General features: G+C 35.2%; 1 protein-coding gene across 14 annotated transcripts in view; it reads right to left on the reverse strand.

Annotated features, from left to right (window-relative positions):
* The window catches only part of Ank2 (ankyrin 2), a 234,482-nt gene extending 218,499 nt beyond the window's left edge, over positions 1 to 15,983 (reverse strand). For 5 of the 14 annotated variants that reach the window (XM_046458787.2, XM_046458785.2, XM_046458779.2 and 2 more), the window contains exon 1: positions 15,222 to 15,595. In XM_046458787.2, the coding sequence (XP_046314743.1) occupies positions 15,222 to 15,356 (135 nt within the window). In that variant the 5' untranslated portion in view covers positions 15,357 to 15,595. Of the gene's footprint in view, positions 1 to 15,221 lie in introns of all 14 variants that reach the window. The other 9 variants (XM_046458782.2, XM_058583760.1, XM_058583758.1 and 6 more) reach the window with 6 other exon arrangements.
* Positions 15,984 to 20,583: the final 4,600 nt, after the last annotated feature.

The following is a 20,583-nucleotide window of genomic DNA, read 5'->3' on the forward strand; positions in this document are numbered from 1 at the left end:
AGCTCCTTTTCTCTTAATTCCCTTACCACCAAGAGCATTCACTTACTCATAAATTTTTGTTGGCTACTAGTTACAGGCATGATACTATGCTGGCTGTTGTGTTTAGCTGTAGCAAGGTCCCCAGTTTATCTGCATGTATGTCTATGTCTCCTACTGGCCTGGCCTTGCAGGGTAGATATAGACCACAATATCATTCTGTGTCCACTGCCCAACACAGTATCTGCCACAAAGTAATCATATATATTTCCCAAAGAAGAGGAATTAATGACTACTCATTTTTTTAGAATAAAAAAGTAATATTTCAATATTCACAGTAGTTAGAGTAAGAATTATCTTCTAAGTACAAGAGACCGCTGGTATGCCTAAATTGTTGACTTTAAAGAGGAGGGAGGCTATTTTCTTTAAGAATTATTATGCACATAAAATCTACTTCCCTTCAGTCATAAGGAACCTACATACTTAATTCCCCTTTTCCTTTTTTTTTAACAAATATTTTCCTTCAACAGGTGAGTGTGTGTGTGTGTGTGTGTGTGTGTGTGTGTGTGGAGAGAGAGAGAGAGAGAGAGAGAGAGCAAAAGTCATGCAGCCTATTTTTAGAACAAAATTTTAATTCACTTGAAAGCAGGAACCATGTCTTAAATTTTTCAGATTTACCATAACCTAGCTCAATGCCTAAAATAAAGATGACTATGATGGTAAAAGAACTTTGGGAAGAAAAGTATCATATATTTTACTCTTAGGTAAAGCTGGAAACAGATAATATAAAATACAAGTGACAACCACTTTAATTGCTAAAAAAAAAAACCAGAAAATTGCTAAAGCAAGAATTTGGTAACTTTTACACATATAAAAACATTCAAATTATTTTTCACAAGGCAGAATTAACTATAGCCAGAAAAACATTGTTCATCCACCAAATTTAACTGGGTTGAAATATAATACTTTCTCTGTTTTGATTAGGTTTACTATAGTTTTCTGTTGTTTTTATTAGGTTTACTATAGTTTTATCTAGTATATTTTGTTTTAAGATTAAAGACTTGCCAAAAAGGACATCAGGCAAACAAGTCTATTCAACATTTTTTACATGATTTATATACACCCATGCAGTTTTAGTGATTACTTATTAAAAATGTCAAATGTTTTCTTACAGAATAGAGAACGGCATAACACATCATACTAGGATTCTACGTGCTATCTAGGCTGACTTTTTCTTTTATGTCATTTATCTACTCATAAGATTCTATAAAGATGTAATTTGCTTTCGTGTATAGATATTCGACTATTCAACTAGACTCTCGGAACCTTGGAGGGATGAATAATATCTGCACTCTTTATATTTCTTTCTTGTATCTTCTATTACAATATTGATAACAGTACAGGACAAATATATTCATAATCTTATTTAATCCTCATAAACCTCCCAAATGAGCAACTCAGGCTTAGCAAATTAAGCCTCTTGTCCAGAGATTTGGGGGTAATAAACGGCAGTGCTGAGATTGGTACCCAATCAGTCTTACTAAAGAGACTGCCATTCATCACCACCATTCATTTTTACTTTCCCAACTCCCCCCCAAAAGTGCTGAATATTTTTTCACTGTTCATTGACTTATAAGGGTGGTTGCTTCTTCCTGCCCAGAGCAAACCTCTGGCGATCATGTTCCTGGCTCAGAACTCAGATTTTGATCCCCCCTTGGTGCCTAAATCCCTTTCTTGTGTTAGGGAAAGGACCAGAAGTTTGAACTTATAACACTGACACCTCCAGAATATGAAGATTTCTTTAATGTTTCTAACACACAAGCTGTGACTTTCAAGGACATAGTTATGTTGTTTCAAAGTAATATTGTGAGACAAGAGCAATGTCTCTATCACAGTTGTCACTACTAACATGCAAAGAAGAAAACTTTCAAGCTCCACAGAAATGGTAGGTTTCAAAGACAACATTTGTTCCTCTATTTCTAAAACAGCATGCAGATTTTTACTCATGCATACTGACATATTTCCCTGAGTGGGATTTAAACTTGGACTGTTTCCAAGATGCTTCCAGAATCTTTCTCAGCTGTTCTTAATCAATCACTACACTTGTTGTTTAACCATTGATTACACCTTTAAGAAATGATAATGGTAAAGTCTCTCTTCTTGGTAAAAGTTAAGTACTAAAAAATGTACCCATAAGTCCTCTCTTCCAAATTGATTGGAAGTCTAAATACATGTGATATGTAAATTTGTTATGAAACCCAAAGAAACATAGAAATATGTATATTCCATTAGAGTATTTGCCTAAAACTACACATATTTCTATGTTCTCTCACTCCATTTTTGCTTTCCCTTCTCTTATAAAAGACAGGGAGATTATTTTATATGCATATAAATCTACACACACACATGCATGTACATACTTACACATCCACATATATATTTATATACAGTCTCATAGTAAAATGTTTAAAACATGAATTTAAAAAATTATGGCTGTCAACCATGATCCCATTACCTAAACTTAACACTGAATATTTTTGTCAGTTTGATTCTAGAATTTTCTGTATACACAGTAATATGTGTATGTGTGTTTAGATAATGCTTTTATAAAGTTGGGATAATATTCTGTCTTTTGTTTTTAAAAACTAACATCACAAAATAAGTATTGCCTTTACCACTGGAAACTTTTGAAACATAATTTAAATCTCGTAATGGTTGTGGATGGACTATCATTGTTTTAGATTTCCCCAATGATTTGCACAGAAGTAGTTCCTTCCATTTTCATTATTTTATGTTATTGTAAAAATTTTTGTACATCTTTGTCCCAGTCTCCATGGTGTCCTAAAGGTAGAATAATCATGTCAAAGGATAAAAATTCTTGGTATATCTATAAACCTTTCCAAACTGCCCTTCAACTGAATGCAGAAGGACATCCCAACACAATTCTTAAGCTCAGATTTGCTTTGCTCAATTCATATGTTTATCATCATGGTTTTGATTTTCCTTTGTCATTTCTTGAAGATTTCAAAAACTTAGGCATATAGTTATATTTTTTTCCTTCTTTGATTTGTCAATTCATATTTTTTTGTCCTTTCAGAGTTTCAAATGTGTTTTTAAACTCTGCATACAGATCAGATAACATTGTTGTGGGGTTTTTGCAAGATTTTAGAAGTTTGTTATATGAAGTAAAAAGTATAAGCCATATAAGCCAATATTTTTATATTTTATTCCATTACTTTTATGCTCTCTAATGCTGAAGTCAATGAAATACTTCTCTTTATTTTCTTTTAGATTTAAATTTTTTTTTCTTCTCTCCCTCTTCATCTAACTATTACAATTTCCTGAATTATTTGTTTGTTTGGGAGCAATCTTACTTGAAAGTTTTCAAGTGTCAAAAATCTTACAGACTGCTGTTCATTTTCTCTTATGACACTTTTTATTCTCTTTTCTTAAAGAGCCAACATAACATAATAGGCTTAGAACTAACTTTCTAAATTATGGTTCTGTGACTTAGCATGACCTGTGTGACATTGAAAGACTTAGTGAATTCAAGTCTTAGCTTACTCATATATACGCAAATCCATGAGAATAGTGTATTGGGATAGCAGTCATTTAATAAAATATATTTTAGTACTTGATTCACAAAGCTACTATAAGGAGTAAACAAAAATTATATTCTAAAAATGCTATACAGAGCAAAATTATAGAAGTTGGTAGAAAACAGAGAATAATAAATTATAACTATGTTTTTAATAATTAATATGGAAACAAGCATACAAATTCTTATATTGCATTCATATATACCTTTTTTTATTCCTTTCTTATTTTCTACCTCTAAGTCACTGATGATGCTGAATATGATAGATCTGGTCTCAAGGTCAGATCATGTGATTAAGTCCAGGATGGACCAGCAGGAAACCTACCATCCATAACTAAGTTGACAATGTCTATGATGAGGTTATGGCACATTGCTGTAATTGCATGGGTCACATTTAAAATAGGAATGGCTATTGGCATGTCTATCTGGATGGCTACTTAGTTTTTTACAGAATTAATCATCAATCACTAAGTAAAAGATTTGTTCTTTGATCTGTAGTTATATATCATATAACAGAAAAAAAACAAAGAGAGAAAACATGTAGACTTATAGAATTTAATTATTTACTTTTTTGAAAAAAATTTATTTAATACTTCAGATAATAATTAAAATAATTGTTATGTAAATTTTTTAAATATATGGAGTATTGCATATTTGATATTTTGCACTAGTTGTGTCAAATTAAATAAAATTTGGCCTGAATCTGTCTCAGTACTTTATACTTTGACAGCAACCTAACTTAGTATGAAAACGAGTTGCAACTTTACCCAATCACAGGCTGCCAATTGATCAGATCATATCCAGATAAGGCAAATGCCTCATCACACCATGCTCAACTAAGATAAATGCAGAGCTGAACCAGTCAAGCTGTTTCTGTAGGTCATTTCCTTTTTTCTGACTATTAATTGCTGCCTGCCCATGTTGCTGAGTGGAGCTCTGGTTCTAAGTTCCGCTTGAATCATGAATTGTTCTTTGCATAAATAAACTCTGCTAAATTTAATTTGTCTAAAGTTTGTCTCTTAATTGTTAATGTTCTAAGAACTTTTAATGAGTCCAGAAGAATTCTGTTAATCATCTCTCATGTGCTACATGACTTTTTAGGCAGAAGTCTGGAATCCAGCCAGGATATTGTACTGGACTTCAATTCCAAGTGAGTAACAGATCATTCTGAACAATCTTGCTGCTCAAGCTGGCTGCTCAACAGTGGAATGAAATTCTGCCTTTTAAAAATTGGGAACACACTTCCATAACAACCTCGTATAGTCCCTCAGTGACCAGATTTCTGATGGGAGTTGACAAGGCTGAATAATGAATAAAAGAACGCTCTCTACATAGGGAAACAGTGATTATTAGTTTTTGAAAGTAGAACTTAAGTTTATTCTAAGTACAGGAGTTTCAGACTCCCCTGCGATACAGGAGAGACACTTGCTTAGTTTTAAGGTGATGCTAGGAACTGCAGGAGGGCCTGTTTGCTGGCAGAACATCCTCTGTTCTCACATGTCCTGTGTGGTCTTTGCTTCTTTAACTGCTGCCAAATAGAGTGTTGGCAACTAGTTGAACTAATCTGGACAGAAAAGACTTAATAAAATGTGAAGGACTTTTTTTTTTCACTCCTGTGACCTTATGTGCTGCTGTTACATATTCAGACCCATCACTTCAGTAAAGTCAACTCCTTAAGACATAAAGCAGGGGCCATCACACTTCAGAACTCAGAGATCATGCTTCATTTTGTTAAGTAAATATTCTTGGCTCCCACCTCTGAGATTCAGGAGGTCTGGAGTGAAGCTTTGCAATTTACATCATTCTTAAAAGTAAACCCCCTCCCCCAAACAAACAAACAAACAACAACTACAAAAAAAAAAAAAAAAAAAAAACCCAGATGATTCTTCTGATTAGGTAGTTTACAGAACACTTTGGGAAGTACTGACATACAGGATTGACTAGAACTTTTATCCCATGCATTTATCACATAACCCCAAATATACTCTATCTCTATATCACCACTTATTATCTAATTTAAAAAAAAATGTATGCTGTTACAACAAATAAGCTGAAAGTCATAAACCACTTTTAAAAGAAACAATCAGGTATTATAGACATATAAACAAATTTTTGAAACATAACACCTTATTAACAGAAAACTGTTGAAGGTCTTTTATCCTGAAAGGCATTATTTTCCTTTTATCATTCTTGGGGGAAATCTATATGTAACAGCCAGTGGTTTTCAAAAAGGCAAGCGTTTTACCAATTCTATATTTTGCTGCCTCACCAGATGTTTTAGTAGGTGTTTTAAAAATTTCCTCCAAAAGGTCAGCACTCTAGAAAGATACTATAATAGCAAATTCAAAGAAGCTTCAGCTCTAGTTCCAATACCTTATGAGAAATCTAATTTCTTGTATTTTTTCCTTGATAAAGTAAGAATTCTTCAATAGGCAACATACCAATCTTAGAGACCTAAATTTAAGTACATCATATGTTTATTTAATAAAAGAGTTGTTAGAATATAGAAATTGCTACAAAAATCTTGTAGAATCTAAGCTTTACTTCATAGCCTCCTTTGTAACTCAGTGATGACTGAGATAAGTAAAGAGTGGAGAGAAATTTGAAATAAACGATATGTCAGCAACATTAATAATTCATCAAAACACGTTCAATGTACAATTTCTATTATTAAACACTTAACTCTCACCTAGCTTTTAGATACAATTGACTAGCTTTAAGACACCAGTGAAATGATTACTCTTCAAATAATCATTGCATTGTTTTTACTTCTTATAAGCAAATATTATAGAAAGCTACGAAACAAGTTGTACTATAGCCACATAAGCTTTCACAAATTTGACGTAAACATACGCTTTTAAATGTCGAACCTCTGAAATTTTGACAATCAAATGTGATATAATTTAGCTAAAAGTTCAAAGAGAAACCCTTAAGTAAAAATGGAGGAATCGGAAAACAAGTATATTTCTTGTGGTGTAATAAATTTAACTAGAGGGACATTAAATCCAAAACAGCAACTGAGAGTGAGTAAGAGTCACAGCAGATGTCTGTGTGGGAAGGAAACAAAATAATGTTGAGAAGGGAGCTGGTTCTACAGTGGCTTCTCAGCTCCATTGTCACACATGTACCCTTGAAAGCCACTGTGGGTACAGTGGAACATATCCTATGAGACGCAGCAGAATAAATATTATTTAAAATAATTATACGGCCCAAATAAATAAAAATTTTGGTTTGGATGTTCCTCACTGCAAGAAAAATCTAATACGAATATATTAGATTTTGTTTAAACTATAATTATCTTTTTTTTTTTTAAAGAGAGAGTGATAGAGACAGAGAGAGAGAGAATTTTTTTTTTAATATTTATTTTTTAGTTTTCGGCGGACACAACATCGTTGTTTGTATGTGGTGCTGAGGATCGAACCCGGGCCGCACGCATGCCAGGCGAGCGTGCTACGGCTTGAGCCACATCCCCAGCCCCATAATTATTTCTCTTATCACAATATAATCTTAACACATTTTCCATAAAATGTGACTATTATATTTTACATAAAATTTAGTATAGAAAATGGATAACAATTCAAGAAAATCCATTAGTTTCTATTATAAATACATTAATATTTTATAGCAGTCATGTGTGCCATTGAAGTAAAGCCACATTCCTTTCTGGAACAAAACGTTGGAATTAAAACTTCTTAGACAACAAGGTCTTCAAGTGTTTTTAGAAATGTTGTTTATACCTCCAATACCTTTTCATTTTTCACAGTCTCATACTCTGGGGATGTGTCAGCTGCAGCTGGAAAATGCCCACAACTAGATTTGTTACCTTGAGTCATTTCTGAGTCATCAATTCATTTATCTTTACCACAAATTTTACTAAGTATTTAGGAGATGGTAGACACTTTGTTAAGCATATCAAAAAGAACAGAGTTTGTGGCATACAGACCACAACCTAACTGACTCTCCTAAAATAGTTTTTGATTGCTGGTCTTTCACTTTAATATAGTCCAAGTTCTAAATCTTGGCTTATGAAGCTTTTGATAATCTGATCCCATGCTTTTTACCCAAATGTCATGGGTTCCAAACATGCCCCATAGAAACTAGGTATTATAGACATGAGATTTACACAATGGTTCTCAATCATACACATCACTCCTTACTCCAAGATTCAATATGTGATGTACCCCTAATGCATCAAGACTCAACTTTCTGCAACTCTTCGAAACTCAGGAGTTCCATAATACCCTATAATACCCTGTCCTTTCTTGCAACTCTGTGACATGATATCGAACTCCAGCTTTGTCCATCTTTAGGTTGCACTTCCTTCAAGCCAAGGTTGCATGTCTCAATTAATCTTGGTAAGTCCAATGCCTGGTCATTAAATCCTTACTGAATGCACAAGCATCTTTTCTTCCAAATAGGAACCCCGGTTATAGTCTGTTTCCAGAATCTACTTCAAGCTCCCCTTTTCCATTAGCAAGTGGAATACTCAAAAAATTCAACAACTAAAACGTTTCAGATACCAACCAATCATAATGAACACTGGCTATAACAATCAAGGGTCAGGGTGGTCCCAGAAGTCCAGACATTATGCCCTGTTTGCTTCTTTGAGCAATGGTGGCAGGCTGGGAAATCCTGGGGATGGAGGTCGCTCAGCCTCACTAGAAGGGACAGCTTGGTGAGCTCAGAGCAGCAGCTATCTAGTTAATTAGCCTGCATGGAAGCATTTCAAACTGTAAACAGGTGGCAAAGCTCTTCTGCCACAAATGGCTGAATACTCCTGTTCCAGAGACATTTCCTGAGCACCATGGCCCACTCTAGTCCTCCCCTTCTTGGGTGTCCTAGGAGACCCATTTTACCATTCATGTTGCCACTTAATTCTATCGTGTTTGTTAATTAATTGATTACATGTGGATAAGTTCCATTTCTAAAATTAGACTGTAAGCTCCTAGGGACCAAAAGCTGTATCTTCTTTCAATCTCTCTCTCTCTCTCTCTCTCTCTCTCTCTCTCTCTCTCTATATATATATATATATATATATATATATATATATATATTCTAGTTGGACATTTATTTATTTATTTTTAAGTGGTGCTGAGGATCGAACCTAGTGTCTCACATGTGCTAGATGAGCACTCTACCACTGAGCCACAGCCCTAGCCCTCAATCTTTATCTTTAAATCAATCATCCAATAGTTACATAATCACACTCTATGCCATTTCATATTCTTTGAAATGTTGTAGCAAAATGATTTACATTACACTTTTAGTTCTCACTGGAGTTCACATCAAAACTAACTATATAAAGACAATTTCCTTATCTTTTATATAACTGCTTCAGAAGATAGTACACCCTATACCATTTAAAGTATTTTATTTCTATCATTTAGCATATAAAACAGAGGAAAATGTAACTCTTGACATCACACACACATTTCAGTAAGTAGTACTATCTTTTGTCATTGCTTAAGCCAAAACACCCATTCTTTTCTTTTTCTTTTAAAACTTCAACACAATTATTTTACAGAAACCAAAATACATTTTGAGTCTGATCATGTCTCATTTTCATTGTTAACATCCTAATCTAATCTGAGACTAGTTTAATTGATCTCTCTTCCCGTGTTGCTACAGCCACAATCCATTCTCCACTAAAGTGAAAGAGGAGAAAGGAGAGAGAGGGAGAGAGAGGGAGAGGGAGAGGGAGAGAGAGAGAGAGAGAGAATATTAATATGAATCTTTTCAAAGCTTAAATGAAAGCTCACCATTTATATCCTGGACTGGAATCCTCAAGACTTCCCACTATACTTTGAAGAAAAACTAAATTCCTTTACCAAGACAAATGACATTTAGAAAAATACCCCAAACTTCTGCTATGGTTGAGCCAGTTCTCACTCTCATATCTCATTGCCACACTTCTGTTTGTTCAGGATGCTTCTGCCACACTTTCCCTTGAATAAGGGACCATCTTTCAGACCATCTTTCCCTTAAACAGGCTCAGCACACCCCTCAGACAGGCAGGGTGCCTCCCTCCCTTACATTTTTACAGTTTGTTTCTCTTTACTATAGGAATTTGGTCTTCTTGTCATTGTGTGGCCAGCACCTATAAGTATACTTGGATCAATAAAGAGCCAAGTGACTGTCTTTTGACACATCCTAGCAGAAGTACTGAATTGTTTTCATCATGACACTGAGATTCATTATTTATTTGTGGTCTGAGGCAATAAACAAATTGATAGGATAAAGATAAAGCTGATATAAAGAGCTGAAAATCCTCTACTACCATAGGGGAAAATTATTAAAAATAAATAAGGCAAGGAAATAAAAAAAATCTCTGAGTGTAAACTGATAAAAAGAGAAGGATGGTAATTAGAAAATCAGCTAGGATCGATAATTTAATCAATGTTTATGATGAAACATCACATTTATTGTTTTTCTTTTGGAACAAAGCAAATTAATTTGATATGAAAAGATACGACAATAAAAATAATCCTAATGTAAGAAAAATGCATAGTACACTTAGAACAACATGCAAATTTACAAATGGTGCCATAATAAAAATACAAGCCAAGAGAAGAAAATAAAATAGAAATGCCTTTCTGATACTGTTCTAGATTGCACCTTACATGAACATAGTTAACTAAGTCCCTCTCTATGCTGCCCACATGGACACTAAAAGACCTCACTGACTCATGTCCCAGGCAGAACTACCGTAGGATCCAGGGCACTACTTTTTTCATAAGTGAAATTAAAATATATACAATAGTAGCCGCATAAATGAAAACGAAAGGTATTTGAGAGATGATATAGTTTTCCCCTCTGTGATTTAAAAAAAAAATAGAAGCACTCCCAGAACATATTTTGAATAAAAATTTTAAAACAGCTAAATTTTGTTCTTGATCCTCACCTGAGCATTTCCTCTTTTTGGAGCTGCCAAGCCAATTGCAATAAAAGCAGACCTTTGAGTGCTTTAAGGGTTAATGAAAGAGGCAACCACATGGCAGAGGTAAACCCTGACATATGCTGAGAGTTATGTTTTCATTAGAAAGATAGACATTTTCTCAGTGGATGTGGAGTAAGATCTCTGGGGATAGGAATTCAGTAGGGCCCTTGAGGGTTTGGGTGAAGGAGGGATGGGTATGGGGACACTCACAATGGTGAATCTGAGTTCAGGCACACCCAGTTATTTGGAATTGGGGATGAGGAGCTCTGCACAGAAAGATTGCTAATGATTTTTTTTTTTCTCCATGCAAATCCTGCTACTAGAGTCCTTGTTGGATTGGTAAAATGAAAAATAGAAATTACAACCAAACTTTGAAATATGTTTTCAAATTGCTTTCCAAATAATTAGAACCATTTATAGAATGCCTCAGAATGTTTATCAGTCTCAACAGTCTTCTTAAGATTGAACATTGTTATATTTTGTATCTGTCTTAAATTAATATTCAATGTAATTTATCATGTTAATCTATATTTTTACAAACTAGTAAAAATAACTAAAATCACTATTTTCAAATTTAGTAATTAAAACAATTGGCAGTAGTAATAAAAAATTAAGTCATTATGGGAATATAGCCCATTTTTTTCATATATAGGCCCTTATAGGCCCATTTGTTTATCTATAATTTCTGGCTGTTTTTACTCTCCAATAGCAGAGATGAGTAGCTGCAACTAAGACCATGTGCTCCACAAATTAGAACATTCACTCTCTGACCCTTTACAGTTTGATAAACTCTGCTCTTGATTTAAACATTAATGTGTATATACATTATTAAAATAATATACTATTATTCATTATGGAATTTTTAAATGTTTGTCATATTTGCTGCTCATCTTTTTTCTCTATATTTTTAATGTGTTTTAAATTTAAAATTTATCATGCCGTCAAAATGATATCCAGTTTCATTTGTTTAAGTGTTTTTGTGTAATTTCTGTTTTTAGTTATATAATGTATCTGGAATTATTCTGCTGATTTACTTTATCTTTCTTAAAGCTTACATGTGAATTTTCAAAAGTGGATGTACAATAATACTGTTCAAGGAGAAGTTATTTTTGTTCACTTATTTCCAATACCATTTCTGACTGATTTTTTTACTCACTACTACAGTGATCTTTACAAATAAGGTCAGGTATACACAACTTTAAGTAAAATGTATGAAAAAGAGTTAAATACTAATTTATATAAAGTTCAGTAGTTTTAGTATTTTCAGTTAATATTTTGTTAGTTTTTGTGATTATGAATAAAACTGGAAAATTTGAGACTTTTGACCCAAGAATATAATAAACTCTATAAATAAGTTCTGAGTTTATTTCCAGAAGGAAAAAGATATGCCAAAACCTCTGTCTACTTTTTCCCTCAACAAAAGAATATTATAGTGCCATAGTTCTGTAACCCCAGCAACTCAGGAAGCTGAAGTAGGAGGATCACAAGTTTGAGGCCAGCATCAGCAACTCAGAAAGGCTCTATGCAACTCAGGGAGACCCTATCTCAAAATGAAAAAATAAAAAGGGGTGGGGAATGTGGCTCAGTGGAAGAGTGCCCATAGGTTCAATCCTCAGGACCAAAATAAAATAAATAAATAAAGATGATTTAAAAAGAATATAACAATTAAAAGTTATGAACCTCTTAGCAATTATTTGTCATCAATTGTGACAAGCATGAATGCTGGAAAATGTGTAAATTAAGCAATGTGTAAACAATTCAAGGAGTAATTTCAGTCTTACAGAACACGTAAAAAAAAGAAAAGATGGTAGATTTCTTAAGTTTGGGAAACTTCATCTGCATAAAACCATTTTCACCCCTAATATTAAGTTAAACATCATTTTCTTTTTTTTTTTTTCCCCATGTCCTAAAGCCCAAAGTGGACAAATTGTAGACAGAATATCACAAACCAGAAAATGAGCCCACCCCTTCCCTTCCTCCTTTTCCTTCTTTGCCTCCAAATTTCCTTTCTGGTCCCTAACTCAGATGTCTGGGATATGTCTAAAACACAAAAACCAATCCTAACCCAGATTTTCTTATAAGTCTAATCAGTTATTCAGGGCCTGACAGAGCTACTTTTTGTCCCTCTGGAGAACTATCAAATTTAGTTATCATTCTTTCTTCTGCTCCTTAAATTCACTAATGAAATGTTCTGCTTTCTCTCCAGAAGTATGACATCATCACATATCTGCAGAGCATGTCAAACTGTATATCTTTCAGGGTGAGTTAATTTTGAGAGAGCGTCTCATGTGAACTGTTACCCATCTTCTGTAGCAATTTTTCTCTCTTCCAATAGAAATTCCTCTCTTCTTACTTCATAACTGTTCCTGAATCCCCTCTAATTAACATAATGTCATTCCAATTATACTACCAAGTTTTTGTATCATTAAGAAAGACTTTTTACTTTGATTTTCAAGGGAGGGACTTTCTTACAAAATAAGGGATATATTTGCTCAATGGCTCCCCAAAAGAACCTAATGTAATCAGGTAACTAAATATCATCAATCTTGATATGAGGATGGAGGACATAAAGAAAGTTAGAGAAAAATCAAAAAGGCATGAGATTGAGTTCGTCTATGTTCACAACTTTTTGTATTCCAGCATAAATTCTAGGAAATTATGCCCCATATGATTTGACAGACTAACAGTCATCTCCAATGTAGCTAACTCTTGGTTGTCACCCTCAGAACTGCTACTCTTTGAATCTTCTTCATTTGGTAATGAAGAATTATTTTTTCTAGTTGTCCAAACAAAAATATTGAAATCAACTTGACTCTTCTCTTTCTCTTAAACCACACATACAATCTGTCCATAAACTCTGCATACTCTAGCTTATTTATCCTGCATTCCCCTCACCTCCACCACCACAATTTTGGTCTGTTTGACCACATTCTCTTCCCTAGATTATTGTGGATATCTCTTAATTGTCTCTGTTTTCATCCTTGATCTCCCACATTTTATTATCTACATAGTAGCAACAAACATAAGTCACACTGACACTTCTGTGCTCAAAATCAGCAGTCTCCTATCACTGAAAATAATCTCTTAATATGACTAATAAGGCCAAAGTTTATTTGACCCCAAATATCTATCTTCATTTTCACTGCTTCTTCCTCCGTAATGATGCTCCAGGTTCAAAGGTCTCTTTGTTCTTCCTTGCCTAGATCATGTCATGACTCTGTCTCTCACTTTTCTCTTAATGATTTTTAAAAGGTGGAAGAAATGGAGTATATTCGGCAACTTAAAAGCACTGAAGGAATTATTAACTAACATTGTAAAGGATGGTCTAAACTCTATTTTTTAAATTTCATGAACATAGAAATTACCTTTCAAACAAGGTGATTATTTCATAGAGAATATGTTTATATACTGCAACAGGCAAGCTTGTGGAGACCTTCACCTTTTTTCCTCCCTCAGTTCAGCTCCATTAGAAGTGACTGATGTGAGAGATCGACAGTGGATGTCCTAGGATGTAGTCATTTAAACTATGATCTGGAAAGAGAAACTCACTGCTCCTGGCCACAAACCTGCCTGTAAGGTTGTTAAACCAGGTAAGTGGCTTCCCTTGCCCGGAGGGACTGCCTCCCTGCTCACCTTTCAGATCTGTTTTTACCAGAGGTGACTTCCAGAATGGAAGTTCTTTACTCCATTACTTTATGTTCACTTCTGCTGTCTGCACACATTACTCTGCATGTGCTTTTATTCACAAATTCTAAGTTTGGGTTTCATTGTCACCATGGTCTAACAAGTTCAATGATGCAATTCATCTAGGAAAGAAAACCACCTCACAAGCCTTATAGACCCTCTAGTCAGCCTGGGAAACATCAGGCAATTATAAGACAAGGGCAAAGCCCTCACCTTTTTATACTCAGAAATTCTACATATCATAGTGTTATGATTTCTGTCTGAAATACATCAACTTGCAATAAGGTCAAGAGGCTAGATCAGACAGATCAAAGATAAACTTTTATTATCCAGCAAATCTAAAAATCAACCTATGTCAGAAAGAAATTCCTAGGCAAAACTTTTTTAAAAAATCACAATAAACCTTTGTTTTCATTTTTAGGAATGTGTCATACTAGTGAATTATTAAAAATTTGAAATATGATTTTAAATATTTGATTACTGAACTTTCAAGCCTTTTCACAAACTGTCACTATCATAATCGGAATGGTACTTAAAGGTCTTCTCATTGAAATACTAGAAGTAAAATGTCCTTATAGGCTGAAACTGGGATTCTAAGCACATGCTTAAAATTACTGTGTGATCTAGTGAAAAACAAACTGTACATGAATACATAAATAAGCAAAAGAATTTGGCAGCCTGGATATGAGTGAGTTTCTGCAATACTGCTGAGCATCACTCTATAATATAATAATATACAGGTTCAGCTTTGGACAAAGCTCCAAATTAAACAGACACTGTCATTGCTCATCCCCAAATGCCAGTTCATAGTGAGTGATAGCTAAGAAGCAACCAACACGTGGCTCTGGGTAGTATTAAGAGGGAACAACAGTGTGCCGCTGAATCAGAGGCAGTCAGGTGGTTGATCACATTGGTTTTTCTTCCAAAACTTCCTTCCAGGAAGTTGAGAGATTTGACCAATGGGCTCCACTGTTGATTCCCATGCCACCATCCTCCCTGCTCCCTCCTCTGTGACCTAAAACTTACCCGTACCCCAGGTTCTTTGACGTCCTCACTGTTATAGCCATAGTAGTCTGGAGTTCTGTCCAAGTCCTGCATGTTGCCTTGGGCTCTGACACTCTTATCCGCATGGCAGGACGAGCAGAGAGCTGCATTCCCCATCTCAGCTCTGGGGCTTCAGCTGTCAGTGGGCCCGTCCTAGCCCTCTGCACTCTGTCCAGGGCTCCCAGGGGTACACTAACGTGGACAATTCATCCAGATGATCCTTGGCTCCTCTGCTCAGTTCCCCTACACGCCCCTCACCAGTCTTCCCCATCTGCTGGCAGGCTTGACGGAGTCAGAGAACTCACAACCCCAGCAACTGCAGGCTGCCTTCAGTGACCATTTCCAGTTCAGGCACTGCCAGTCTATTTTTACACCTACCAGGCCAGCTATGCATGTCAATGGAGTGAGGGGGGTGAGGGAGAAGGAGAGCAGGGGAGGGGGCGGTGTTGTTTTGTTTTTTACTATGCTAGCAGCCTGCCTCACACATGGACTTAAGTTCCTGCTGTGTAAAATGTCTCTGCATAAGAGAATTTTTGCATTACTCAATAAATTCCTTTGAATCCTTTGATTTTCCTCTCTGCTGCTCTAACTTTCACAGAATACTAAGTCTGTGAATAACCTTCCTTTCTTAGTATTACAGTTAAAAAATCATTTTTAGTTGTTTTAAGTTGCATTCACATACTTGACATGTACTCTTTTTCATTATCATTTACAGAAATCAGTTAGCCATCCTTTTAGCATTTAATATTCATTGTAAATATATCAGTTAATATAGCTCATTTATACCTGGTATGGAGGTTTCCTTTCCTTTCTTTCTCCCCCCACCCCCAGGCCCAGTACTACAGATTGAAACCCAGACTCTTTACTACTAAGCTATAGCCCCATCCTTTTTATTTCTTTGAGACAGGGTCTCCCTAAGTTGCTAAGATTGATTTTGAACTTGGAATTCTCCTGCCTTAGCCTCCAGAGTTGCTAGTATTACAAGCCTGCGCCTTTGTACCAGTGAGATTTTTGATATTATAAATCATATGCAATTTGTCATTATTCATAAGGGTCACAAAACAGAGAACATTTTCACTTTAAAACTTTTAATATTTTAAAAACATTTCCTAACCTTACAAAAATAATTAAGATGGCTTTCAACACCATACAATGGAATCATATTATAGATTTTTGAAAGAAATTGGTTCCCACTGAGATGAGCCCATCAAATACACACTATACTAAGGAAGCCAACTGTGGTAGAAATCAGGTTTTATTATAGGCTGCTATGGGTCCTATAAAACTTTATTTGAATATTAGTCCTGTCCTTTCACATTTGTTATTTATTGTGTGTGTGTGTATGTATGTGGATATATATATAGAGAGAGATAGATAGATAGATATAGATATATATAGATATATATAGATATATCTTCTCTTTCAAATAGCTTAAAACTACTAGGATCCAGACTTAGATTTTTGTATCATCCATCCATGTGTTATATATTAACTACTGAGTGATTAAGAAATGAATTGAAAGCAATCATTTGAAGAAAATAGTATGTGAAAGTTTAGACATTAATCATAATACATTTGATCACCTAAAATTACCTTTGTAATTTGGCATTTATATCTTTGCAGGTCTTTCAGATGCTAAGCAAGCATTTTACCATTGAACCACACTCCCCTACACCACACACACACACACACACACACACACACACACACACACATACACATATACACACAGTCCTGTAATTATTTTTAGAAAACTAAAAACAATTTGTTGTTTTTAAAAATAAAATTAAAAATAACATTCCTGAAATTCCATTCTCAGGATTTGAGTTCATAAAGGTCGACAAATTTGAAGGAGAATGGCATATTTGGGTTGGTTTCTATAGGATCTCAAGCTGCTTTTTAACCAATCTGGTTTTGAGTATCTATTCTAGTGTTTAGGATCCTAGGGTATGTGACTTACTATAAAGATCCTATCCCCACCCTCCAGTTTCTGAGAGGCATCACCAGTATTTAGTGGGATTATTTTTACTTCTCAGGCATCTGTTTAAACCATCTTTAAAAAAAAAAATTACTGACTGGGCCAACAATATTATCACAACAAGGGAAGGAACAAATTCTCCTTTCATATCCAAGAGGAGCATAATCTAAACATTTTGGATGTTAAACATTAAGTAAAAGTATGCATAAAGACAATGCTTCCATACCAGCAATAAGATCAGGCTGTTGGCTGAGATGGATGAAGCAAAACCTTTCACATTGCCTAGATCATTGTATATAGAAGAAGCTCTCAATTTGTCATAACATGGTGATTTCTCATCAAATGTTCCATATCCTTCATCTGTGTGATGTAGGAATTACCTAAGCTCTGATGCTTAATGATATATGTTTACAAACTTTTCTAGAAAGATGTGGTTTTACTCTCCTCTCTTCTTCTCCAAGGTTCTTACAGATTAGAGAAGGTCTATTGTCCACAAACTCTAATAGTGGGTGCTGCTTCTTGAACATATGTGAGCTATTTTATTCACAGCATAAACTGACATTTTTCCAGCTGCACTTCCCTTATACTTTCAGAGTTAATTTACCATCTCTAAAGCATAACAATACAACATTTGACAGAATCCTTAACACGCACTTACATAACTTAAGATGCTAGAAGCAAATTCCCTACATCTTCATGGAACTGAGATCTGAAACTCCGTACTGACACATGTAAAAGAGATATTTAACCACTGCAGATTAGAGAAATGTCTCTAGGTGCTAGATGAATAATTCTGCTATGCATGAATTGTTGCCTCTCTCTGTCTCATTAATACATTACCCATTCTACCTCCACGCCTTTGATTTTGCTTCTTTTTTAGTCAAGCATGCACCTCCCCTCCTCCACCATCTTTGTTCATTGTCTCCTTCAAAGTTCATCTTAAAATTCACTTTCCCCTAAAAGTCTGCATCACCTCTATATTAATCCCTAAATTTTTTCTAATGTCTTTTTGATGAAGGTTGGGACTCTCCAGGCAAGGTGGCAGGCGTCATAATCCCAGTGACTCAGAGGCCAAGGCAGGAAGATCACAAATTTGAAGCCAGCTTTGGCAATTTAGGGGGAACCTCAGCAATTGAACCAGACTCTGTCTCAAAAAATAAAAAGGACTGGGGTGTACCTTAGTGGTAAAGTTGGACTATTATCAGCTCCTCTTTTTGCATGATATGTCTGGTCTCTCTCACTGACTTCCTCATAGATCTAACTACACACACTAGGACTAAATGTTTGCTAAATAAATGAACAAAAGCAGCTGCAGATAGATGTACAATTCATAACATCAATATTTATCTGGACTATGCTGGTCTGAGCTTCTCTCTCTTATGCATTAACAATAACCATTTAATTATTTTAAACATCTTTAAGCATGACAAATTTTAACTCCCTTTACTGATTTAAAACAAAGACTCCTTTTAGTGTTTGACACTGTTCAAGATAACTTTTCCTAGAAAAGAAATTATAATGCTTTATTAAGAAAGAAAAAAAAACTGACACTATGAACCAAAAAAGTGATAGGCTCGCAACTCCTAGAAGGATTTTTTTTTTTTTTTGGAGGGGGAGGATAGAGGGGATTGAACCCAGGGGTGCTTAACTACTAAGCCACATCCCAGTCCTTTTTTATCTTTATTTAGAGACAGGGTCTCACTGAGTTGCTTAGTGCCTTGCTAAGTTGCTGAGCCTGGCCTTGAACTCATGATCCTCCTATCTCAACCTCCCATGCCACTGGGATTATAGGTGTGCACCACCCTGTCTGGCTAGAAAAATACTTGTTTTATAAATAACTGGCCATTATGCTCGTTCTGCCCATCTCTCCTTTCTTCATTTCAGGGAAATTTTCTCATACTTTCTCCAGAGAAACTTGAATATACTATTCATACTCCTATCTTTAGGGCTATCCAAAATATACCATGTGATGGTCCCCAAACCTTGCTGCTCAGTGCTGAACCAGATTGGGCAAAGGGGGAAAAATACAAACCCTGGCACTCCTAGGATGGCTGAAATTTTCTATTTTCTGATTGAACAGATTTAAATGAAAAATTCAGAAGATATCAGTAACTATGAAAACAGAATTTCCAGTGAAAAGCTTCCTAGCTATGATCACTCCAAACTTTGCCAATGATCTAATACTTCCTAATCAAATGCAAAAGTGTGAGGGTCCATGGGCACTTCAGAAGTTAGAACAATCCTAGGTCAGGGGGTGTAGCTCAATGGTAGAGCACTTGCCCAGCATGTGGAAGCCCTGAATTTAATTCCCAGTATCAAAAAAAGAAAAAAAAAAAGTTAAAACAATTCTTGTTCTCCCTCCCAGTGGTTAACTAACAGATAAGATCCAGACAGGTTTGTCACAAAAGCTTGGGCAAAGTGATAACTTATATACATAACATATTGTCAAGTTGAAGCCAAGGTTACCAAATGCTGTGCAGCACTCATGTCTTAATAATAAGCCTGTAGATGGTTGGGATCTCTGTGGACATCTGACAAGGGGTATGTTTTCTGCCAGGGCAGAACAATGTCACCACTGTTCCTCAAAAATGCTTCAAAGTCATTAGGGCAAATGACTCAGAAAGCAAATATTTGCATGTTTGACCACACTTAGAGCAGGATACATGAACTTGATCTACGACTTAGAAGGTGAAATTCAAACACCCCATGATGTGGCATATTTGCAATATCTTCTTAAATTCCCAGGCATTTACTGTCAGGACTGGGTCTGTATTGCTGTTTCAAATCCATCGCTAGAGAAAAGCCATTAAGGACTGGGAACAAAGGCTGGCTTCTCAGCTGTAATCTTTTGCAAGTTGCTGCTTAAGTCCTTAAAACAGCAAATCTGAAATCCATTCACTGCTGTTCTAAACTTCACCTTTTAAGTAAGAAGTAATGATTACAGAATCATCAGGAAACTAACACCTTGGAGAAGAAGTAACTGTCTCAGTTCCGTAATTTAAATTCTGCAAAGGTAACATAAAAGAGATCACAGCTACAGAGTGAGATCACGGCTCTTGATAGTGGAGTTTTCTAAAGCTCTCTTAGCAAGGTGTTACTAATACCAGGATTTGGTTCTACCATTAATTTACCTGTGTGGACTTATGTAACCTTTATCAAATTTAGTCTTCAATTCTCTATCTATTTATCTATCTATCTATCTCTTTAGGAGTTAGACTAGATGATTGCTTCAGGTCCCTTCCAAGTCTGCAGTTTCTTGCTTCTAGGACATAGAAGTTGTTAACATTTGAACATACACCTAACTTGAGGTGAGAATCCAAGATGACCATCTATTTAGATAATTAGATTGTGGGGGCAGGGAGGATA

The sequence above is a fragment of the Marmota monax genome, unplaced genomic scaffold, assembly GCF_021218885.2.
Source record: "Marmota monax isolate L192 unplaced genomic scaffold, Marmota_monax_Labrador192_F-V1.1 WCK01_AAM20220418_F8-fsc00002, whole genome shotgun sequence".
In the NCBI taxonomy this organism is placed as follows: Eukaryota; Metazoa; Chordata; class Mammalia; order Rodentia; family Sciuridae; genus Marmota; species Marmota monax.